A 21,604-nucleotide genomic window follows, 5' to 3' on the forward strand; every position below is an offset into this window, starting at 1 on the left:
TTGATTGGCTGGCCCCAAAGCCCCGGGCCTGGAAACATGAGCCACACTACCTCTTTTCCTCTCTCCCTCTCAGTGCCCACAAAGCCTAACCCCACACAGTAGGTTGGCCACGCCCTCCTAGGAATGCTCAGCAGGTAATGAGGGTCCTTCAGGGTCTGGGCCCAGCTCTGCACAAACTCAGCTACTAGAGTGGGGCATCCTCATTCCATCGAGTTCAGAGGCTGTTCTGTGGACACAGGATGGCCTCTTTGGAGCAGAAGGGTGAGCTGGCCCAGCGGCTCAGAGCTGGAATCAGGGTAATCCTGCTGAGGTCACCCCACTCCTGCACCAACCCCTCCTCTGGCAACAAGAAGGGATTAGAGGAGAGGCCAGTGGATTAGAGGGGGTACTTGCTCACTGCCTCTCCCTCTGGACAGCCAGCAGCAAAGCCCCTGATCACCTGGGACTGCCCCTGTGCTAGCTGCAGCTGGAGGCAGAGCCTTCTACTTGGGACCAGCCAGCAGTCAGACCACCTGCACACCCAGGGACCAGTGGCAGCAAGTGCATTCACAGCAGGGCCTCTGTCTTCCCCTTCCCCATTCACGGTGGAAGCACCATGCCAAGATGTTCCGCTCTGCCCTCCAGCCACAACTGGGACCACTATGGACAGTGGCCAGCAGTCTGGACCTTCCTGAGGAAGATGACAATCATCCTGTGGCTGCTGCTGTTGGACACCTCCCTACCTGCTGTGAGGGGCCAGACCAGAATTCCTCTGGAAACGTGAGCCTTGAGTTGGATCCTGCCCTGAAGACCCTTCTGGTGGTCTTCTCCCTCTGGCCAACTGCCCTGCCTCTGAGAGACCCTTTCCTTCCTGACTCCTGTCCTCCTCAGATCCTTGCTGATTTTGGAGTCTACCTGCCCCTGCCTTCTGGCTTTGTGTGGTTGATGTCAGGGTTTGATGAGGGTGCAGGTATCCAGCAGGGAAGTTAACTACAAGAGAGGGTGGGCTTGGGCTGCAGGGGTTCTAGAAGTGACTATTATGTCTCCTAAGGACTCATTGGGTGATCTGTGCTTGGACACTGAGAAAAGGTAAAGCTGCTGTAAATGGACAGGCAGGATGGTGCCCACGAACAGCAGGACCTTGTCTAGGAACTCAGCTAGGATGGTTCCAATGGCCTCATTCTTTCTATACCTCCCTACCTCCTTTAAGGCTTTGGTTCTACACCCAGCCATTGAGACTGGTGTTTGGAAGGAATTGGCACCCATCATTTACATCTAATACAATCTCTCTGGGTGTTTGTTCTTTAGTCTGGAACATTCCAAGCATCCTAGACTGACTCTTCACAGTTCACATCTGGGCCTAACTGCTAGAGCCTAGCTGACAGGACAGAGACCCATGCAAGCAGTGTTTGAGATTTGGGAAGATTGGACTTCCGTGACACTGGGTGACCCCTCCTTGCCCTGCTCAGCACTGTACCAATGATGCCTTCAGCCCAGGCAGTCTCTTAGTGGGGGAGGAAATATCACAGGCCCACAGAAGAAAGTGCTGAAATCCGTGCTGCTGAGCCAGCCTGGCTTTTGAGACATTCCCTGTAGCCTTGCAGAAGCTGAGCAGTCTATCTCAGAAGGCAGGTTCCTTTGCCCTTCTGAGCAGCAGGGCAAAAAAAGATGGCTGGCATCCAGGGAGGCCATCCACACAGAAACCTCGAGAGCAGCATGGGATAGCCACCTCCATGAAGCCCTGCTGCTGCTTTCCTGTCCCAGGAGGACAGAGCTCTGTCACTCATTCTCCCTCCCTCACTGGGTCCCTTGCTGTCCTCCACCTCTGTCCTGTTGTGCCTCCCACTCATCCCTCCTCAGCCATAGCCACTTGCCCTCCACATCTACTCTACACAAGGGTGCCAAAAGCCTCCTGGTAACGGCTGTAGCCCCCCACACCTTGTTTTCTCTTGATACCCCACACCTTGATTCCTGGAGCACAGTGACTGGCTTCCCATGGGCTCCTGGGTGATTTCTCTGCCATCTGCAGGTCTCTGAAACTATGGGTGTCCCGCAGCCTGTCATCACAGATTAACCCATTCTACACACTTTCCTTGCCAAGAGTCCATTTGCCCTTAGTGTCTCAATCCTACTCATGTCCTTAATGGCTCCATCCAGTCTCTTACCTATCAGACTCCCATACTCAATGTCTGTGCACACTTCTTTCTGAGCATCACAGGAGCTTGTCAAGGGTGCAGTGTTTCTGCGGCTCCTAAAGTTACGGAGTGTGCAACCGACCCGATGATACTCACTAGCCTTGTGTCAAGAGGCTAACATTCAAAATGCATCACCTTCCTCTCTCCTTGATTCACTCAGGCCACCTTCCTTACATTCTCAGCAATGGTCAACAAGCCAAGCTGGAGGCCTTGAAGTCCTTTTCCACTCCTCCAAGCTCTCCACCTAAAATTCTCTTCCGAATCTCCTCACCAAGCTAACCTCCATCTCACTGTAGATGCTGAACTCTGATCCTGCCTCCTCCACTTCGCCCCTCTCCATCATTGCCATCCCCCTGCAAAGGAGTACCACTCTACTCCATGGGAAGTCATGTCCCTAATAGTCCATGGCTACTGTGGAGATAGTGTGACATGCAGTCAGACCTCAGTAAGTGCCAGTGCAAGTGGATGCTGCTGACCTTAAAGGAGCCACACTTGCTCTGGCTATACAGCCCAAACAAGACCTGGGAGCCTGCCTACCTTCTAGGAAGGAAGGAGGGGTCAGGTTCCCAACCAGGTTACCCTCCTAGCCTGCCCTACTCCAGACAGGCACTTGGAGTCATTCTATCCTGGCCCCACTGTTTGAGGGTTCAACAGGTCGGTGTCCCATGGTCTTGAGTAGACACTCAAGTGGTCACGGATTGACCATTGAAATGTGCAGATTGGCTCGGGAAGTTGCAAATTGGTTCAGGGTGTTCCCCTCTGGTCTAGACCTCCACAGACTCTCCCTCCTCCTTCTTTTCTCACTGAAAGGTCCTTGAGACCATGGGGTTAGAGTCCACTCTGAGCCTATCAGCTCTGTGGACCTCTGAAGCCCGGTAGAGTGTGTGCACCACACCCTGGAGCAGCCACAGTTTCTCACGCTGTCCAGGCTGCAATTTGGGGGGGATAGGAGCTGTTCTAGTTTACTTTCTGTCACCGTGATAAACACTCTGACAAAAACAACTTAAGTTAGAAAGGGGGGAGTTTATAGTTCCAGGTTACAGTCCACCATAGCTGGCAAGGCAAGGTAGCAGAAACTGAAAACAGTTCATTCCATCACATCCACAGTTTAGAACAGAGAAGCGAGTGCAAGCATGCTTCCTTGCTTGCTCACTTGTGCTCTGCTCAATTTCTCTAGTGTTACACAGTTCAGGACTGGTGCCTAGGGAGTGGTGCCATCCACAGTGGGCTGGCTCTTCCCAGATCAATTAATTAAGACAGTCCCCCAACAGACACACCCACAGCCCAACCCAATGTAGACAGTCCCTCGCTGAGACTGTCTTCCTGGGTGGTTCTAGGTTGTGTCAAGTTGGCAAAAGCTAACCATCACAGGAATGCTGGGTGTTGGTCAATGTGTGAATGTGTGTATGTGTGTGTGTATGTGTGTGTGTGTGTGTGTGTGTGTGTGTGTGTGTGTGTGTGTTACAAGTATGTCTATGTGTGAGATGCCTGCTTTGCATGTACATGATGTGGCTGTCACCTTTAAGGATCTGACATCCGATCATGATGAGAACGTACACATAGGCTTTCCTGTCCTGCAGAGTGAAGCTATGGGCCGATACCTTCGGCAGGAATTTGTACAACACGGTGACCAGATACTCAGGCTCTCTCTTGCTGCAGAAGGTCAGTGGGCCTCTCCCAGGGAGCTCCAGCATGGTCAGAGGGTCTCTTCCCACAGGGAGATAGAATTCCCAGCATCAGAGCTGTAAGGGGTCTGAGAGACCATCTCTGTCAATCTTATTGTATTCAGATGGGGCCCTGGGAGGCTTCATCCTACAGCACACCAGTGTGGACAGAGTGAAGTCAAGAGCATTCTGTCAGTGTGGACAGAGTGAGGTCAAGAGCATTCTGTCAGTTCAGATCTTGGGAAACAGATTAGACCTAAGGAGTTTATTGGGTGGGTAATGGGAGCTTGGTGTGGATGCCTGGGAAGGAGCCAAAAGCAGATCAGAGTATGGGGGTGGGGGCAGAAGGGACAGCAGACAGCCCAGGAGTGTGAGCTGTAAGCCGCAGGTATCAATTTCCTCTCTACAGGCAGAGCAGGTCCAGAGAACCCCAGAACCCAGGCTGTGCCCAGGGATCTGCATCCCATGCACCCTGGCAAGCTGAGCCCATGCCTGGCTCCCAGCAGAAGTGGGCCTGACAGAAGGGCAACCCAACTGCCCTTGTTAATTAAGTGCCCAAGAACAGATCTATGCCTGGCCTGTGCTCAACCCGCTCATGAGCTGGCATTCTTTCCTGGGACCTGACTCCCTGGCCATGTAGCCTTCTGTTAGCCCCAGCACCCAAGAGATGATTGCAGGCTTTAATTCAAATTAGCACAACTCCAAGAGTCATGTTCTCCATCTTGCAAAGGATGGGATCCCCAGCTTTTACGCCAGCCCAGAGCACACTGCCACCCACCCTCATCCCCTTTGTGCTACAGAAAGTGGGAGGAGCCAGGGTGGACCTGGGGGCTCTCACAGGCTTAAGACTCCAGGAGCCCTCACAACACCCTATTCTGTTGTGAACAACAGCTTATCTGTTTTTCCTGTTTGAACCCTCCAGCCCCAGGGGAGGAAGACAAGGAAGGATTGTGTAGTCTTTGTGGGTGAAAGCATTCTCTAGAATATATGCATTCTACAGCACTGTCAAAAGCTGTAGATGAGGGCCGGGCAGTGGTGGCGAATGCCTTTAATCCCAGCACTCACGAGGCAGAGCCAGGCGGATCTCTGCGAGTTCAAGGCCAGCCTGGTCCACAGAGCGAGATCCAGGACAGGCACCAAAACTACACAGAAACAAACAAACAAAACTGTAGATGCATCCCATCTTACAGAGGAGGACACTGAGTACCTTGCTAAGTTCACAGGGCCAGCAGGTTACAGGGCTGGTCAAGAGTTAGCGGTGACTCATTGAGGATTGTCCCTGGGCAGACAGGAATCTGAAGCCAGTTCCTAGGCTCCATTAGCCTCACAGGCATCACTCTTGGAACTGCTGCGCTGGGTCCCTCAGTGGGATGCAAGCCCAACATGGGACAGGATGTTCTCAGGGGCTGGGCAGAGGTGAACTGACATTGAGACTGCTTCTCAGCTGCCTTCACAGCAGGTGTCAGGGACGCTGTAGACTACACAGAGCAAGGCCAGGGCTGCTGGTACTCCATCTCTCCCCGTGTCCAAGCTGCCAGCTCACTGGCTCTGACTGGTGTCAAGTTTAATATCTGCCCAGTGTCAGTCAACTCCCATTAAGGACAATAACTTCCATGGGTCTGGAGTCCTGAACAGAAGGCCGTTTGAAGACAGGCAGCTTAAGACTGTGATTAGGAGGTCATGGGGTGGGTACTGTAGAGGAGCTGGTACAGTTTCAGGAAAAGAATGGCCCTGGTGCACTCGGGCATTCTTCCTTCCACTTTGTCCTGCCCAGAAGTACAAGGATGCAGAATCCAGTCTGAAGATCAAAGAGGTGGATGGCTTGGAGCTGGTGAAGAAGTTCTCAGAGGACATGGAGACCATGCTTAGGAGGAAAGTCGAGGCTGTCAAGGTACCACTGCCCTTACGGACCCTTTCAGGGACTCCACTGATTGTAGATGGTCTTCTCCTGGCTGGGTGGACAGCAGAGTGTATTATATTAGCCAGGTCACCACAGGTGTCAGGGTAGGCATGTCACTCAAGGAAGGGGATACCTCCTGTTCTCAGCAAGGCCTTGTAGACAATTGGGGACGAGGTCACCTGCGTACCTCAGAGCACCTAGGAACCCTGGCAGGGGGTCCTCCTGGCTGAGAAGGCAAGAGAAGAAAGCAGAGGGTTGAAGAGGGAGAGCAGAGCAGGGAGCTTGGGCTGGGGTGGCAGAGGGCAAGTGATGGTGACTCTCCTTTCCCTTCCTGCTCCCTCCCTCAGAGCTTGGTGGAGGCTGCTGAGGAGGCTGACCTGAATCATGAGTTCAATGCCTCTCTGGTGGTAAGTCCTCTTGGGAGTGGATGCTAGGCTGGCTGGCTCTGCCCCAACCCCATGGCAGCTGGAGTACCAGCTGTGAGTGGAGCAGAGCTGCAGCCACGCAGGCCCTGTCCCCGTGCCAGGCTGTGCCCTGGCTTTGCCAGCGAGGTCTTCTCTCTGCCTCCTGAGGCTCTCAGAGAAGGTATCCTGTAACCATGTGTGGTGGGCCAGCAAGCACTGGGAAGCAGATGGGAGAGGGGAGGTTCAGCAGGGATAAGCCCCCCCGAAGGGGACTTGAGAAACTGAGGCACAAACAAGTGTCTCTGAGCTGAGAGATCAGAGGAGGCACAGGAAGAAGAAAGCTCAGGTCGCATGAAGATGCAGCGGATACAAACCCTCTGTGTCCAGGGGACAGCTAGATGGGATATCACCTGAGAGAGGCCAGGGTCAAGATCTTGGATGCTAGGGGTCATGGCTATTTCCCATTACTGTGGTAAACACCACAGCCAAAAGCAACTTGGGAAAGGAAGGGTTTATTAGACTTACATATCACGATCACAGTCCATCACTGGAGGAGGCCAAGGTAGGAAATCAAGGCAGAGATCTGGAGGCGAAACTGAAGTAGACCCATGGAGGAAAAGTGCTTACTGGTTCGCTCCGTGTGCTTTCTTATACAACCATTCATCATCTTCCCAGGGTGGCACTGCCCACAGTGGACTGGGCCCTCCCATAGTAATCGTTAATCAAGGAATGCCTTCACAGACTTGCCTCCGGGCCAGTCTGATGGAGGCATTTTCTCAACTTAGGATCCCTTTTCCAAGATGGCCCAAGCTTGTGTGTGAGGGCTGGAGTCAGGGAGGGACAGAACTGGATCTGAGCTTTATAAAGCTAATACTGACCAGAGGGCATCGAGATGGAGCTGGGAGGGGTGTTGTGGCCACAGTTCTAGAGGGAATCAAGGTATGAGGTTTATGACATGGAGGCAGTAGGGAAGCAAGTAGGTCTGTTTAAGTTCCCTTGGATCACAGCCTTCCTGCCCTGTGGGGGGAGGAAACAGCAGGACACAGGCCCATTGGCAGGGCAGGGCCACAGAGGCTCTTTGACCCATCTGGGTCTCTAGGACCCTCACCCCTGGGAGAAACTGATGTGCTGATACTGTCTTTCGCAACCATCTGGCTGTGTGAGTCGCGATCTGTCTCTGGCTTGTGACTTTCCACCCACACTAAGCCAAGTGGAGAATCAAAGTGATGGCTGGGACAATTGGACCCCACCCAGCCAGTGAGCCCTCAGACCCAGCTATCTTGATGGATGTTGTGACCTCATCGCCCCTTCTTTGCCTGAATTTTCTGCCAAGTGCAGCACAACTGGACACCACCAACCCTTCCGGCCCAGCCTGGCCTCATGTTTGGTCCTCTGACGCTTCCTGCTCCCCTCCCTCTCTGCCCCTTTCCTTCTCTCTCTTACTCCCTCTCCCTCTTTGCGCCTGCGCTGTCTCCTCTGGACCTGTTCCCCTCTCTCCCCAGTTTAACTACTACAACTCGGTACTAATCAACGAGAAGGACGAGAAGGGGAACTATGTGGAGCTGGGAGCCGAGTTCCTTCTTGAGTCTGATGCGCACTTCAGCAACCAGAGGGTGAACGTCTCCCTGAGCAGTGTACAGCTACCTACCAATGTGTACAACAAAGGTGACTGGGCCCTCACCATTGGATAGTCTAGTGGGTAGGCTGGGGATCCTGAAGGGCTTTAAACATTCTGTGTCAATTTTTCCAAGAAGCCCTACAGGGCATTAGCTGTGTCTCCAATCTCTTTGATAGGATGAGAAAAGAAATAATTCCATACATGCATGGAGTGTTCTGTTTTCTGTTGCTATGACAAAATACCAGAAGCTGAATGATGTAGGCGAGGTTTCCCTAGTTCAAGGTTTGGGAAGCTGGGTCCAGCCAGCACTGCACTGCTTTGGTGAGGTCCCTGGCTGCGTTCCACTGTGGCAGAGGGTGCCATGCTGGGGTTCTGTGCAAGGGGGTGCAACCATGCATGGAAGCAGGAAAAGAGTGGGAAAGCAGGTCTCTCTCTTCCACAGAAGCCCTTTCAAGAGAACTCACCAGAGTCCATAGAATTCTAAAAACTCTGCCCTAGGGCAGCACCCACCATGGTTCAGTCACCTCCCTCTATACCCCATCCTTTGTCACATGACTCTACTGAGCACCACACATCCAAACACAAACTCTGGGAGCACACACACATACCACATCCAACCTCAGCACGTGGGCTGGGAGAGAGCTGATGTTCTGGGTTAGTGAGCATGGGCTGCATGTGAGCCTGGTGCAATCCTAAGGGAAGCAGGGAAAGCTTGCCCGTGTTTACATGTGTAGGCTGAGTCATGGGCATCTAACGTCACTCTCCCTGAAGTTCCTTCATGATCTCACTTTCAGACCCAGACATTTTAAATGGAGTCTATATGTCCGAGGCCCTGAACCCTGTGTTTGTGGAGAACTTCCAGAGAGACCCTACGCTGACCTGGCAATATTTTGGCAGTTCAACTGGGTTCTTCAGGATCTATCCAGGTGAGGACACTGGGCAGCATCTGTCACCTCTGTGCTTGTTCTCTGGGGATAAAGTATGAAGACAGGTCCTAGCACTCGAGGGCTCTCATAGCCAAGGCATTTTCGACCCACACGTGGCCTTCTTACAACCTACTGTGACAGAGTCAGTGGAAGCTGCTAAGTGAAATTCCACTAAGCATCACAGTAGCTGTCACCAATGTTGGGGGAGCGCCTGTCCTGGGAAAACCTGTGGACAGTGCCAGGGAGGATCCTGCAATCCCTCCCTTTAAGGGAATCTTCCTAGTTGGAGGGCAGAGTGCCCTGTCCTCATACAGAGCAGGGAAAGGCGTCTTATCCACACAAGTGTTTGCCATACAAGCTTGAGGACCAGAATTCGGATCCCTAGAACCCATGGAAAAACTGGGCATGGTGCACACCTGTAATCCCAGTAGTGCAGGGGTGGAGACAGGGATTCCCGGAAATCACCGGGCACCCACTCTGGTGGAACTGGTGAACTCCATGGATTCAGTGAAGACTGAGTCTCAAATAACAAGGTGGAGGGCAATAGGAAGACACGCACTGCTGGTCTTTTGCCTTCACAAGTGCACACACTGGTGCTATACACACACACACACACACACACACACACACACACACACACACACACACACACATACCACATGCCAAAAAAAAAAATAACCAGCCAATGTTTGTGGGTCTTTTCTGGTTTCTTGCCACTTAGAAAAATTCACCTCCCCATCTTATGTTTCTGTGTCCAGAAAGACTTTGGTGTCCCCTCTTCTGGACAGACACTGGAATGATTAAAAATGGGCCTCTCTTTGGCTCCAGGCTGGGAAGTCAACCCCTCTCACAGGGTGCAAAGGGCAAGTGTGGCTCCCATCTCTACCATACTCCCTGTCGTCTTTGTCAGACATTCCCAGTTAGCCGTGGGTTTCCACTTCAGTGGCTGGGTTCACTTTACCCTCCCTGATACAGAGGCCCTGATACTCAAGCAGCTCATACTGTCCCTAGAGTAGAATTTCTGTGAAGAGCCCTCTGGGTCCATTTTTAATGAATTTTTTTCTTCTTGTTGAGCCTCAGGAGTTATCTGAAAGAATATTCTGATTTCTGATAGCAAAGATGTGTTTTGATTCCTTATTGGCTTAATGATTTACAAATATTTTCTCCTGTTTTGTGGGTTGCCTTTTTAATTTGTTGATATTATCTTGTAATCTTTTAACGGATAGTGTTTGAATTATCCCACCTTCGTTTATTGTCTATGCCTTTGGTGTTATGGCCAAGAAATCGTTGCCAACTCCGGTATCATGGGAATTTTCTGCTATGTGTTCTAGTAAGAATTTTGCAGTTGTGAATCTTATGCTTAAGCTTTTGCTCATTTTGAGTTACTTTTTTATGTTGTGTTGGTAAGGGTTCAGCTTCTTTCTCTCACATGCGGCTGCCAAGTTTTCTCTAGACTATTTGTTTAAGGGCTGTCATTTGCTCTCCAATAGACTTAGCGTGCCTGTCAACAATGATTTGATCATGTTTCAAGGGTTTATTTCCAGTGTCTCTCTTCTATTCATGGGTCCCTGTATCCATATATATGTTAATAACACACTAGTTTGATTACCATAGCCTTGTGACAGTGTTAAAATCAGAAGATGTGACTCATTAGAGTGCCACTCACTTTTGTATCATTGTGACAGAACACCCATCCAAACAGCTTATGGTAGCAAAGATGTATTTTGATTCATGGCTTCAAAGTGTCCCAGTCCACTGAGGAAGGAAGGTTTAGCAGTGGCCAAGGCCCCTTACCTTACAGCAGACCCGTAACAGAAAAAGTGTCAGAACTGGAGGTCGGACTATATGACTTTATGACTGTGTGCCTGCACATATGCATGTGTGCCACATGGGTGCAGTACCCATGGAGGCCAGAAGAGGGCGTTGGATTTATTAGAACTAGAGTTACAGATGATTGTGGTACTGGGAACTGAACTTGGTCCTTTGTAAGAGCAGTAAGCTCTCTTAACCACTGAGCCATTTCTCCAGACCCCCAACAGTTTATAGTTTTTATTATACAAAGTTGTGGTGGAATATTTAACTAAGTAAAGATGTGTTACATTTGTTTATGCTGTGGAATATTACTTTAATTGTGTAAAGATGTGTTACATTTGTTTATGCTGCATTTGTTTAACAATGTAAGGATGTGTGTTTAACTATGAAAAGATGTGTTGCTGTTTCACCTTGCCTGCCTAAGGCACCTTATTGGTCTAATAAAAAGCTGAATGGCCAATAGGTAGGCAGGAGAGGGATAGGTGGGGGCTGGTGGAAGAGAGAATAAATAGAAGGAGAAATTGAGGTATAAAAAGAACAAGAGAAAGAAGAACGAGAAGAAAGAATGAGGGAGATCACACCTGGGGCAAGAAACCAGGCAGCCACCAGACAGACAGACACAAGAAGCAGGAAAGTAAGATACACAGAAGGAAAGAAAAGTAAAAAGCCTGAGGCAAAAGGTAAATAAAGAGAAACAGGTTAGTTTAAGTTAAAAGAGCTAGCCAGAAACGAGCCTAAGCTAGGCTGAGCATTCATAGCCAATAAGAAGTCTCCTTGTCATGATTTGGGAGCTGGTTGGTGGCCCAAAAGAAAAAGCCTGGTACACAAAGTCTTTTGTTCTTTTGTGATGTTACTGAAAATTGAATCATTTTGGTAACTTCCTCTTCAGGTTGTCCATAGCAACTGATTTGGCTTGCTGTTGCTGAATTTGTTTATGAGGCCGAACACCTGCTTTACGAGGCTTGCCACAAACCAGAACTACAGTGTGTGAGCGTAGCCATGTCCCTCCTCCCTTTCACCTTTGCCCTTTTTCTATTTCCGGCCTAATTGCTCTGACTAGAACTTCCAGGACTGGTTTAAACAGAATTATTTTAAAATGAGTCTGTTTTAGGACAGCTAAGAGCAAGCGCTTTCAACCTTATGCTGTGGATTTTTCCATCTGTGGCTTTTGTTATGTTGAAGTGGTTTTCTCCTGTTGCTAGTTCATAGAATCTTTTTGTTGCGAAAGTGAGTTGAATTTTGCCAAATTCGTTTTCTACTTCCTTTGGGATGATCATGCTGTTTTTTTCCTCATTCTGTTAAGGCGATGTTTTCTGTCAGTCAGTTTCACAGGTTAGGAAATCCTTACACTCTAGGAATAATGTATTGATTGCCCTTTTTTTTTTTTTTTTTTTTTTTTTTTTTTGGTTTTTAAAGACAGGGTTTCTCTGTGTAGCTTTGCGCCTTTCCTGGAACTCACTTGGTAGCCCAGGCTGGCCTCGAACTCACAGCGATCCGCCTGGCTCTGCCTCCCGAGTGCTGGGATTAAAGGCGTGCGCCACCACCGCCCGGCCTTGATTGCCCTTTTAATTTGCTACCAGATGTGCTTTGCTGGGCTCTGTTGAGGAATTGGGCATCAATGTTCTTGGTGGATATTGTGCTATAGTTTTCTTGAAGCATCTTTCTGTGGCATCAGGGTGATGCTGGTCTCACGGACTAAGTTAGGAAGTAATGTCTTCAATTTTTCAGAAAATTTTGAGGATTGGTATGAAGTTTTTAAGTGTTTGGTTCTGTTGGTCTGGCGGCCATTGGAATCTGGACTTCACTTTGTCAGGAGATTTTTAATTTTTGTTTCTATCTCCTTAATAGTTATTTAGAATTTAGGCCATTTTCTCATGATTTAGTTGAGGTAGTTATTGTGTTTTCAGAGTTTGTTCATTTCATGTAGGCTCTCCAATTGGTTGATATATAACTGTGCATCAGCCTTTTCCCCACAGACTTAGAATGAACGCCCCCTTTTAATTTTTTTATTTCAGTAATTTAAGTCCATTTTCTTAATAGCTTTGTCAATTTTATTGATCATATCAAAAAACTAAATTTTTATTTCACTTATTTTCTCTATAGTTTTCTAGTCTTTTATTTAATTTCTGTCCTAATTTAATTTTTTCCTTCTTATATCTTTGCATTTTGTTTCTCCTATTTTAATACTTTCTTTTAAAAAAAATCACTCTATTCTAATTAACTCACAAAATCCTCATACAGGGGGTTTAAGGAAGCTACTCAAACATGTGTCCCATCCCAAGCTCCATACATCTCAGTGGACTTCTCTCTAGTGAAAATGGCCATTCCGAAGCAATGGAGCATCACTCAGGGTGCCGAACTTTCTTTATCAGTTACTTTATTTTATGTTATGTATATTGGTGGTTTTTCTTGACATGTTTGTGCACCACAGACATGCTTGGTGCCCACAGAGGAGGATATCAGATCCCCCGGGACTGGAGTTATAGATGGTTGTCAGCTACCATGCGGAACTAGAACCTGGGTGCTTTGGAAGAGTGGCCAATGTTAACTGCTGAGACATCTCCCTAACCACTATCAATTACATTCTATTCACTTATTAAACACAAAAAGTCTACTACAGAGTTGAAACTTTAAGAGAAAAATAAAGCTTTCTCTACTCTATCATGACACGTGTACTCTCGCTTGTATTTTATCCCTTCCCATAATCTAATCCCATCATTGGTTTGGTCTCCTTTCGAAGTTCTATGCTATGCCCCCAACTTACAACTATACATGTATGCATTGTAGGTTAGGATCCGTATCTTTCTGAGTTTGGGTCAACACTAAATATTATACTTTCCAAGTCCGTTCATTTCCCTGCAAATGTTATTATTTCATTTGTCTCTACAGATAAATAATATTCCATTTGTATATTAGCACATTTTCATTATCCACTCATCTATCGATGGATACCTAGGTTGGATTCATTTCCTTGGTATGATAAATAAAATAGCAATAAGCATGCATATGAACATATCTCCATGGTAGGATTTGAGTTCTCTGGGTATATGCCCAGGAGTGGACTAGCAGGGTCACATGGTCGTCCTGGTTCTCTGTCTGTTGAGGAACCTCTGCACTGACTTCCATGCTGACTGTAGTAATGCTCACTCCTGCCAGCAGATAGACTCTGCTTTCCCAGTATCTGCTTTAGATCTCTTGATGGCAGCCATTCTGTCTAGGGTGAGCAGGTGTCTCAAAGTACTTTTAATTTGCATTTCCTTGATGATGAGGGATGTTGAACACTTTCAAAAATCACTATTGGCAATTTGTGTCTCTTCTTTGGAGAACTGTCTGTCCATTTCATTAGTCCATCTACTGATTGGCAACTTTAGAGTTTTTGAGTGTTGAATATCGGAAGTTCTTTGTAAATTCTGACTATCAGCCCTCAGTCTGAAGTATAACTGGTAGATTCTGTGGGCTCTTTGCTCTGCCAATGCTTTTTTCTGCTGTGCAGAAACTTTTAAATTTCATGTAGTCCATCCCATCTGTCAAAACATGGGGCTTGTTCCTGTGATGTTGTGGGGGTTTTGTTTAGTTGTTTGTTTTGAGAAAGTTCTTGCCTAACTTGTGTTTTGAAGAGTATTCCCTGTTTCCCTTGAGAAGTTTCAGTGTCTCAGATTTTAATTAAACCTTTGATCCATTTCCAACTGAGTTTTGTACAAGGTGAAGAATACGGATTCACTTCCACGATTCCGCTGCTGGAAGTCCAGTTTTACTGGCACTGTGTGTTGATCAGGCTCTTTTTCCATTACATGCTTTTGCCTCCTTTGTCAAAAATTAGGTGGCCATAGTTCTATCTGCATGTTCCCAAGTCCTCTGTTTGCGCTCATTGGCCTGCCTGCCTGTTTTTATGCCCACACCAAGCTGTCTTTATCACCTTAGCGTCATATACTCTGTGTACCCTTAGGGTAAGCTGAGGTCATTGTGATGCCCCCAGTTGTGTTCTTGTTCAGGATTGCTTCCGGTATGTGTGGTCTTTCATAATTCCATGTGCATTCTTCGATTGTTTTTTTCTAGATCTGAAAGACATCAGAATTTGATGTATCTTGTATTAAATATATAGATTAATTTTGGTTGAATAACTATTTTCACAATATTAATTCTGCCAATCCAGGAGCATGGAAGATCTTTCTGTCATCTAGCATCTTTTTTCTATTTCCTTTTTCGATGTTTTAATGTTTTTATAGTAGAGGTCTTTCACTTATTTGGTTAGGTTTATTTTTTAGATACTTAATTTTTGGAGCTATTATGAATGAAATATTCTTCCTAATTTCTTCTCTGAGAATTCATTGTTGGTATATATGAAGGCTACTGGATATATATATATATATATATGTATATATATATATATATATCATATATATATGATATATATTCAATAGATAGATGATAGATAGGCAGATAGATAGATGATAGATAGATAGATAGATAGATAGATAGATAGATAGATTTGTATCCTGCACCTTTAATATAAATGTTTATTACATTTAGAGTTTTCTAGTAGATTCTATAGTCTGTTAAATATAAAATCATGTTGTCTACAAATCAGGACATTCTGACTTCTTCCTTTCCTATTTCTATTCTCTTTATGACTTTCTCTCATCTAATTGCTATACATAATACTTAAAGCTCTATATTGAATAAGAGAGGGGAGAGTGGGCATCCTTGCCTCAATCCTGATTTTAGAGGAAATGCTCTCAGTTTGTCTCTGTTTACCATAATGATGGCATAGGTTTGTTTTAATTCCTCTTTATTATTTGGAGGTATGCTCCATCTATTCCCTATGTCTCTAGGACTTTCATTGTAAGGGCATGTTGAGCTTTGTCAAATGCCATTGTGGCATCAATTGGGATGATTTTGTGATTTCTGTCCTTAATTTTTATTATATGGTGTATTACATTTACTGATTTGCATGTGCTGAATCAACCTTGCATCTCTGAGATGAGGCTCACTTGGTCATGACGTATGATTTTCTTAATGTGTTCCTAAATTTGATTGACAAGTATTTTATTAAGAATTTTCGAGCTGGGCCTGATGAGGCATGCCTTAAATTCCAGCACTTGGAGGGCGGAAGCTAGAGGATCTCTGTGAGTTCAAGGCCAGTCTCATCTACTTGGAGAGTTCCAGGACAGCCAAGACTACACTGAGAGACTCTATCTCAAAACAACAAAAACAAAACCAAAACAAGAATTTTTGCATCTATGTTCATCAGAAAATTTAGTCTGCAACTATCTTTCTTTCTTCTCTTTTTGCCTTTGCCTGGTTTGGGTACCAAGATAACACTGGCTTGGAAGAACAAGTTTGGTAATGTTCCCTCCCTTCTACTTTGTGGAACAAAATAAGAAGAGTTTATAGTGAGCCTTGGGCGACTGATAGAATCCAGCAGTGAATCCATCTGGTCCTGAGCTCTGCTGTCAGGGAAGACATTTAATTACAGTTTTGACCTCATTGCTTGTAATGGGGACCTGCAAGTTATTTATGTATTCTGGTTTTAATTTTGGTAGGTCACATGCATTTAGAAATGTATCCATTTCTTCTAGGCTTTCCTGCTTTGGGAGTGTAAGCTATCCAAGTGTTTTCTAACCATGTGCTGGATGTATTTTATTGGAGTCTGTTGTAACAACTTTTCCTTTCTAATTTTGCTGATATAGGTCTTCTCCCTTTTTCTTTTTGTCAGATGGCTAATGGCTTGTCAATCAGACTAACATTTTCAAAGAACAAACTTTTGGTTTGATTGATTTATATATTGTTCTTTTAGTTACTATTTCATCAATTTCATCTTTAATATTCATTATTCTTTCTATTTACTAGTTTTAGAATTGACTTACTGTTGTTTTTCAAAAGTCTTGAGATGTGTCATTAGATAATTTGAGATCTCTCAGGGCAGGTATGTGTGCTTGTGTCTATGTATTTGTGTGAATATATTCCATATTTATACAGGTGCCCATGGAGGTCAGAAGAGAATGATGGATCACTTAAAGCTGGATTTATAGGTAATTTTGAGCCACATGATATGTGTTACAGATCTGTTTAAATTATTTATCCCACCTGGTTCATTTAGTAGGTCCTATACATCCATAAAATGATCTGTTTCTTTAAGATTTTCCATTTAATTTAATAAATGTTTTAAGGTATAACAGAATTATTTTCTGAATTTCATTGGTGTCTGTCATAATGGCTCTTTTTTCATATCTATCTTTACTTAATTTGGGCCTTTTGTCTCTTTTATTTAGGTTGGTTAAGGGTTTCTCAATCTTATTTATCTTTCTAAAAAAAAAAAAAATACTTCTTTGGTTGTGTGGCCTTTCCCTGGAGAGTAGTCAACCCACCAGGGGATACACCCTTAAAGAAAACAGTCTTTCCCTCTCCTGTTAGCTATCAATTGTAGGCAGAGTTTCTCTGTGTCCCAGCAGCCACTTCCCAATAACCACAAAGAGGCTTAATATTAATTATAAATGCTTGGCCAATAGCTCAGGCTTATTACTAACTAGCTCTTACAACTTAAATTAACCCATTTATATCAATTTACATTCTGCCACATGGCATTACCTCTTTTTCATCTTGCACTTCCTGTTTCCTCTTCATCTCTGGCTGGCAACTCCTCTGATTCTGCCCTTCTTCTCAGAGTGCTTAGTCTGGTTCTCCTGCCTAACCTTATCCTGTTCAGCTATTGGCCGGTCAGCTTCTTTATTAAACCAATCACAGTGACATATATTTACACAGTGTAAAGGAATATTTCACAATCAATAGTTCCTTAGTTAGGCATGAGACTTCATGCCCACCCACTCCCTCCATGCTTGAATTTTGCCTGGCTTGTGCTTGCACAGGTCTTGTGCTGTCTCAGCTATTATGAATTCATGTGTACAACTGTCCTGCTGTACCTGGAAAGTACTGTTTCCTGTAGTCACCTACCCCTGTCTTTTACAACCTTCCCACGTGGTCTTCTACAATGATCCCTGAGCCTAGGAAGGGTGTGTGTGATACAGCTGTCCCATTAAGGGCTGAGCATTCAGCAGTTGTTCTGTGCATTTTGGCCAGTTGTGGATCTCTGTGTGTGTTAATCACCATCAACTGCAGAAGAAGCTCCTATGAGGAGGGTTGAGAGATGCATTAAACTATTGATATAAGGGCAAGTCATTAGAAATCAGTGTAATGCTATGTCCATTTAACAGAGTAATGGTAATAGGTTCTCCCTAGGCCTATGATATGTCTGCCACTGATTCTTGGCCCTGATGTTGGTGCTAGAAATTAGTTTCGTCCAAGCTAAGGGTGGTTGATTATTCTCATAGCATTTATGGCATTCTTGCACCAGTGGGCATGTCTTTCTAGGCTGATCATTGCTGTAGCTGGCAGGGTTCACAGTTGGGCGATGTTGGCGGTCACTTTTCTCCTTTGGTAGTTTGTATAATGCTTTTTAGCACTGTGAAAGCTTGATTTTTTTCATATTCTGTGACTCAAGTATGTGGTGTCTTCAGCAATAGGGACTTACCATCAAATTCTGGAGACTAAACAAGGGCACTGGTAATATCCTGTAATGTCTGGGGATCTATGGAACTTTACTGAACAGCAACTCCAAAAGAGGCAATCCATTACTGATACTGACCTTTTTGTTTGTTAGTCTGTGGTTTCTAATAGGGGATTGTTGCCTCATTATTGCATAACTCTGCTTAAACTCTGTGTGTGTGTGTGTGTGTGTGTGTGTGTGTGTGTGTGTGTGTGTGTGTGTGTTAGGAAGCTTCTACAGTAGTGGGTTTCCATGTGACTTTTTCAAAGGGTCTTTAGTGTTAGCTATCCCTCCCTGTATTCTCTCCTCTATACTGTCCTTCCCCCCACTGACTTCACTTAACTCTTCCTGTTCCATTATTCCCTTACCCCTTTATACTACTGCAATCTATTAAAGGTGTGTGCCACCACTGCCTGGCCTCTAGTGGCTAGCTCCACACTCTGATCTTCAGGCAAGATTTATTTGTTAAAGCACAGAAAAAATATCCCCACAATCTCCCCTCCCTTTTGATCATTCCCCATGGCCCCTTACTCATGTTCTGACCTCTATAGGTATTCCAAATGAAACACATATATCTGAAGATTCAAAACTACCACCCACAATGAGAGAAAATGGGTGACACTTGTCTTTCTGGGCCCAGATTCCTCACTCAGAATGATGTTTCCAGTTCTATCCATTTACCTGCAAATTTTATAATTTCTTTTATTCTTATTTTTCTTACTTTTTAAAATTAAAATATAATTATATCATTTCTTCCCTTCCCTTTCCTCCCCCATATTCCCTCTCAAATTCATGATCTCTTTTTTTGTATTATATACACATATATGTGCACATTTATTCATAAGTATATAAATATAAACTTTCTCAGTACATTCAGTGTTCCTTGTATATATATGATTTCAGGGCTGACCAGTTGGTATTGATAACCAATTAGACTCCTCCCTGGAGTAGACTATTTCTCACAGTCTTGGCATTCCTTATTTGCATGTACTTTAGGGGTGTGACCTCGTGAGATTTCCCTCCTTCCCTGTTAGCATGTCTCTTAGTGTTCAGGTCTTGTTTAGGCAGCCATGATGTTGAAGTACATAGGTGAAGTGTCCCTATCATTGCTAGGAGACACAATCCCAGAGCCGATCTCCTGGCCCTCTGTCTCTTACACTCTTTCTGCTCCCTCTTCTGCAATGTTCCCTGATCCTTAGAAGCAAGAATTGTGTTGTGTATGTATGCCTCGGGACTGGGTATCCCATGACAGTTGTTCTCTTATTTAGACCAGTTGTTGCTTTCTATAATGGCCTCTGTCTGTTACAAAGAAAAGTTTCCTTGATGAGGTGTGAGAGCTACACTTATCTGTGGATGTAAAGGTAAGTGTTTAGAATGCAATTGGGAATCATGCTGGTTTGATAAAATGGTGATAGAAGGTTCTCCTCTGAAACCCATGGCCTTACTAGTCCCCAGGAAGCCTGATAGGTTTCCAGTACCAGACATGATTTCCCCCTATTGAAGGGGCCTTAAGTCCAAATAGACAGCTGCTGGTTACTGTAGCAAATATCTTAAAAGTTCTTATTAATAAAAGCAAACCTGGGCCAGGTATTGGGGTGAATGCTGGAAGATCAGAGAAGCAGAACAAGCCACAACTTCCTCACTCCGCCAGTTCCTCAGCTGATCCTGTTTCCTCAGACTGGAAGCCTCTGTGTCCTTATCCAAATGAATCGCAGCTGAACTGCTTCTCGAAAGCCTGAAAGCTTAACCAGCCAAAAGCTTCTAGTTTCTGGTCCTCACGCCTTATATACCTTTCTGCTTTCTGCCATCACTCCCTGGGATTAAAGGTGTGAGTCACCATGCCTGGCTATTTCCAGTGTGGGCGTGAACTCACAGAGATCCATGCCTCCAGAAGGCTAGGATTAAAGGTGTGAGTGCCACCATTTTCTAGCCTCTGTATCTAGTGGCTGTTCTGTTCTCTGACCCCAGATGAATTTATTAGGGTGCACAATATTTTGGGGAACACAATACCACCACAGGTTACAACCAAGACATGAGTGCCATTATTGCACCCTTAGGGATATCTTGCCATACTGGTCATTATTGTGGATCATGGGCATCACATCTGGGTAGGACCATTGGTTGCTTCTCTCCCTTGGAAGCTAGCACAACACCTTCTGGCATCTTGAAAACTAGTCCTCAGGAAGGAGGCTTTCAGGCCAGATCCAGCTTAGATCTTCTGAGTCCTAGCTGAAGAGTATGGTGTCTTCAGCAATTAGGACTATTAGAAAGTAACCAAAGGCAAGAACAATAGCCCGTATTGTTTTGAGAGTCTCTTCAAACTACTGACCAACAACTTAAAAGGGAGTTTCTCATGCATGGCACTGGGACTTTTGTATGGCTCATGGGGAAAGCATTGTCAGCCCAAGTGGCATAACTTCATTTACATGTATTAATTTACATATATATACATATATGTATATGCACATATATACTGATTATCTATTATATTTAATTTTAGGTAAATAAAACATTGATTCTTTATGGCTTTCTCAAACATCCTTAGTGTTATTTTCCCCTCTTTATTCCCTCTCCTTCTGTATTAACCCCCCTCCTCCTCCCCAATTAAAGCCTCTTTTCCTGTTTTTTTTCCATTTCCCTCTTCATAGCACCTATATCCTGCTATTCCCCTCTCCTGTGCCCCCTGCCATGGTCCCTTTTTATTTTCCTGGTTTCTACAATTACTCCAGATTATATAGTCACATATGAAAATTTGGAGCTAGGTGAGAGAGAGAGAGAGAGAGAGAGAGAGAGAGAGAGAGAGAGAGAGAATGCATCATTGTCTGTCTGGATCTGGCTTACCTCTTTCTGTATACTTTCTAGTCCTATCCATTTACCTCCAGATTTGATGATTTCATTTTTCTTTATAGCAGAACAGTTTTCCATTGTGAGAATATACCACATTTTCAGTATCCATTCATCAGCTAATGAACATTCTGATGAGGAATCTCCTGATTATGTTTCTATTTCCTGACTATTGTGAACAGAACACCAAAGAACATGGAAGTATCTCTATAGTAGAATATAGAGTTGGGGGGGGAGATATGTGCCCAAAAGTGACATAGCTGAATCATGTGCTACATCTGTTTCCAGCTTTTTAAGGGACGTCCACTGTGATTTTCATAGTGGTTGCACTGGTTTGCATTCCCACCAGCAGTGAATAACTGCTACTGTTTCTCCACATTCATGCCAGCATTTGTTCAGCAGAAGCAGCAGCAGCAGCATCACCATCATTGGTTTTTTGGTACAGTATTTCTCTGTGTATCCCTGGCTGTTCCGGAACTCACTCTGTATACAAGGCTGGCTTTGAACTCACAGAGATCTGCCTCTGCCTCCCAAGTGCTGGGATTAAAGGCATGTACCATCACCACCTGGCTTATTCTTTTTAATCTTAGCCTTTGCTATTGGGGTAAGTTGAAATCTCAAAGTAGTTTTAATTTGCCTTTCCCTGATAGCTATGGATATAGAACATTTTTAAGAAATGTTTGTAGCAGAAGTTTTCCTGTGTCCCACCGAGCCCATCA

The 21,604-nt window shown here is 45.2% G+C and overlaps 1 protein-coding gene across 3 annotated transcripts in view; it reads left to right on the forward strand.

Annotated features, from left to right (window-relative positions):
* The first annotated feature begins 580 nt into the window (after positions 1 to 580).
* Positions 581 to 21,604, forward strand: part of Cacna2d4 (calcium voltage-gated channel auxiliary subunit alpha2delta 4) — a 109,052-nt gene continuing 88,028 nt past the window's right edge. For 2 of the 3 annotated variants that reach the window (XM_052720009.1, XM_052720010.1), the window contains exons 1-6: positions 596 to 759; positions 3,755 to 3,836; positions 5,613 to 5,729; positions 6,086 to 6,145; positions 7,645 to 7,807; positions 8,555 to 8,686. In XM_052720009.1, the coding sequence (XP_052575969.1) occupies positions 596 to 759; positions 3,755 to 3,836; positions 5,613 to 5,729; positions 6,086 to 6,145; positions 7,645 to 7,807; positions 8,555 to 8,686 (718 nt within the window). Of the gene's footprint in view, positions 760 to 3,754; positions 3,837 to 5,612; positions 5,730 to 6,085; positions 6,146 to 7,644; positions 7,808 to 8,554; positions 8,687 to 21,604 lie in introns of all 3 variants that reach the window. The other variant, XM_052720008.1, reaches the window with a different exon arrangement.

Source organism: Peromyscus californicus, unplaced genomic scaffold, assembly GCF_007827085.1.
Source record: "Peromyscus californicus insignis strain IS unplaced genomic scaffold, ASM782708v3 Scaffold_6__1_contigs__length_162567912, whole genome shotgun sequence".
In the NCBI taxonomy this organism is placed as follows: domain Eukaryota; kingdom Metazoa; phylum Chordata; class Mammalia; order Rodentia; family Cricetidae; genus Peromyscus; species Peromyscus californicus.